Source organism: Rhincodon typus, chromosome 44 (genome assembly GCF_021869965.1).
Source record: "Rhincodon typus isolate 14 chromosome 44, sRhiTyp1.1, whole genome shotgun sequence".
In the NCBI taxonomy this organism is placed as follows: domain Eukaryota; kingdom Metazoa; phylum Chordata; class Chondrichthyes; order Orectolobiformes; family Rhincodontidae; genus Rhincodon; species Rhincodon typus.
In genome coordinates this window covers 1,475,113-1,476,870 of record NC_063375.1, presented here as the reverse complement: position 1 = coordinate 1,476,870, position 1,758 = coordinate 1,475,113, and the positions used below count along the sequence as shown (strand labels likewise).

Below are 1,758 nucleotides of genomic sequence, written 5' to 3'. Positions count from 1 at the left end.
TCCCACTGTTCCCCAGTCTGTTCCCTCCCTATATCCCACTGTCCCCCAGTCTGCCCCCTCTCTATATCCCATTGTTTCCACAGTCTGACCCTACTTTATATCCCAAACCTACCCAGCGTGACTCCAGCCCGTGCCCAGAGTTTGTCCCCTCCCCGGTAGCCCCATACCTGCCCAACCTGGGGCACAGTGACACGTCCCAGTCACAGGGTGGCACCACAGTGCCCTTTCACAGTCACAGTATTTGGTGCAGTGCTGCCCATATCGATGATCCTGGGGAGAGAGAGGCATATTAACACAATCCAATCACTGAGGGCAGCAAAGGAAAGGAGAGCGTGCCCTTCAATATTGCTATCCAATTACCTTCCTCGTATATCCACTCCTTATCTCCCACTGTTCCCTTTCTCCCCTCTATATATCCCACTCTTCCCCCAGTCTGTCCCCTCTCTCTATATCCCACTGTCCCCCAGTCTGTCCCCTCTCTCTATATTCCACTGTCCCCCAGCCTGTCCCCTCTCTATATCCCACTGTTCCCCAGCCTGTCCCCTCTCTATATCCCACTGTTCCCCCATTGTCCCCTCTCTATATCCCACTGTTCCCCAGTCTGTCCCCTCTCTCTATATCCCACTGTTCCCCAGTCTGTCCCCTCTCTATATCCCACTGTTTCCCAGTCTGTCCCCTCTCTCTATGTCCCACTGTTCCCCAGTCTGTCCCCTCTCTATATCCCACTGTTCCCCAGCCTGTCCCCTCTCTATATCCCACTGTCTCCCAGCCTGTCCCCTCTCTATATCCCACTGTCCCCCAGCCTGTCCCCTCTCTATAACCATGTCTCTGCTCTCTGTTTGCAGGCCTATAGAACATGACGAGGTAAGTTTGGTTTACCGGGCAATGTTGGTCACACCTCGGACCATGCCAGCCTGGGAGGCAGGTACAAGAGCCATTAAAGCGATTACACGGCGCTCCATTGGCACACTGGCACGTGCCATTGCAGTCAGGCCCCCACTTTCCATCTGGACAAGGAACGCTACAGTCCGAGCCTGTCCACCCTGCGGGGAAAGAGGAGAACGGAGAGAACGGGGTCAGGATTGCTTGAGTAAAAGAGAGGCACAATCCCCCCACCCCTGTACCCGAGGGATAAGTATGTCCTGGGTGAGGGTAGGCTGGGTCTGCGGGGTGGGAATGTGGGCCTGCCGAATCCATCAAGGAAGGAAAGCAGCCTATTCCTTAAATGGAGAAAGACTGCGGAATTCTGCGCTACACAGAGGGCTCGGTATGGAGCTGCCGCAAGGGATGAGGAAGTTTTTCCTTTATTCATTCATGGGATGGTCAGGCCCAGCATTTATTATCGAAGGGACACTGGACCTGAAATGTGAACTCTCTGAGTTTTTCCCTTTCACAGATGCTGCCCGACCTGCTGAGCTTTTCCAGCAACTTCCGTTTGTGTTCCTAATCTTTGGAATTGAAGGAGAAAACCCACGCAGACTTGACGAGAGCGTGCAAACTTCACACAGACGGTCTTCCGAGGGTGGAATCGAACCCAGGTCCTTGGCGACCTGAGGCAGCGGTGTTAACCACTGAGCCACCGTGCTCCCCTGAAATCCCACAGCTCCCCACCAGCTACCTCCTGGTTCGGGAGAAATTTCCACCTCTCTCCGAAGTCGGCAGAGGATAGTTAAGAAGGCATATGGGACACTTGCTTTCATCAGTCGTGGCGTAGAGTATAAGTGCAAGGAGATAATGTTGGAGTTGTACAGAGTGTTG

The 1,758-nt window shown here is 53.8% G+C and overlaps 1 protein-coding gene across 1 annotated transcript in view; it reads right to left on the bottom strand.

Annotated features, from left to right (window-relative positions):
* The window catches only part of LOC125487748 (platelet endothelial aggregation receptor 1-like), a 14,027-nt gene that overhangs the window by 5,266 nt on the left and 7,003 nt on the right, over positions 1–1,758 (bottom strand). Inside the window, exons 2-3 of the mRNA XM_048619944.1 lie at positions 880–1,043; positions 168–270 (exon numbers count right to left, since the gene is read on the bottom strand). Coding sequence (XP_048475901.1) covers positions 168–270; positions 880–1,043 — 267 coding nt within the window. The remainder of the gene's footprint in view (positions 1–167; positions 271–879; positions 1,044–1,758) is intronic.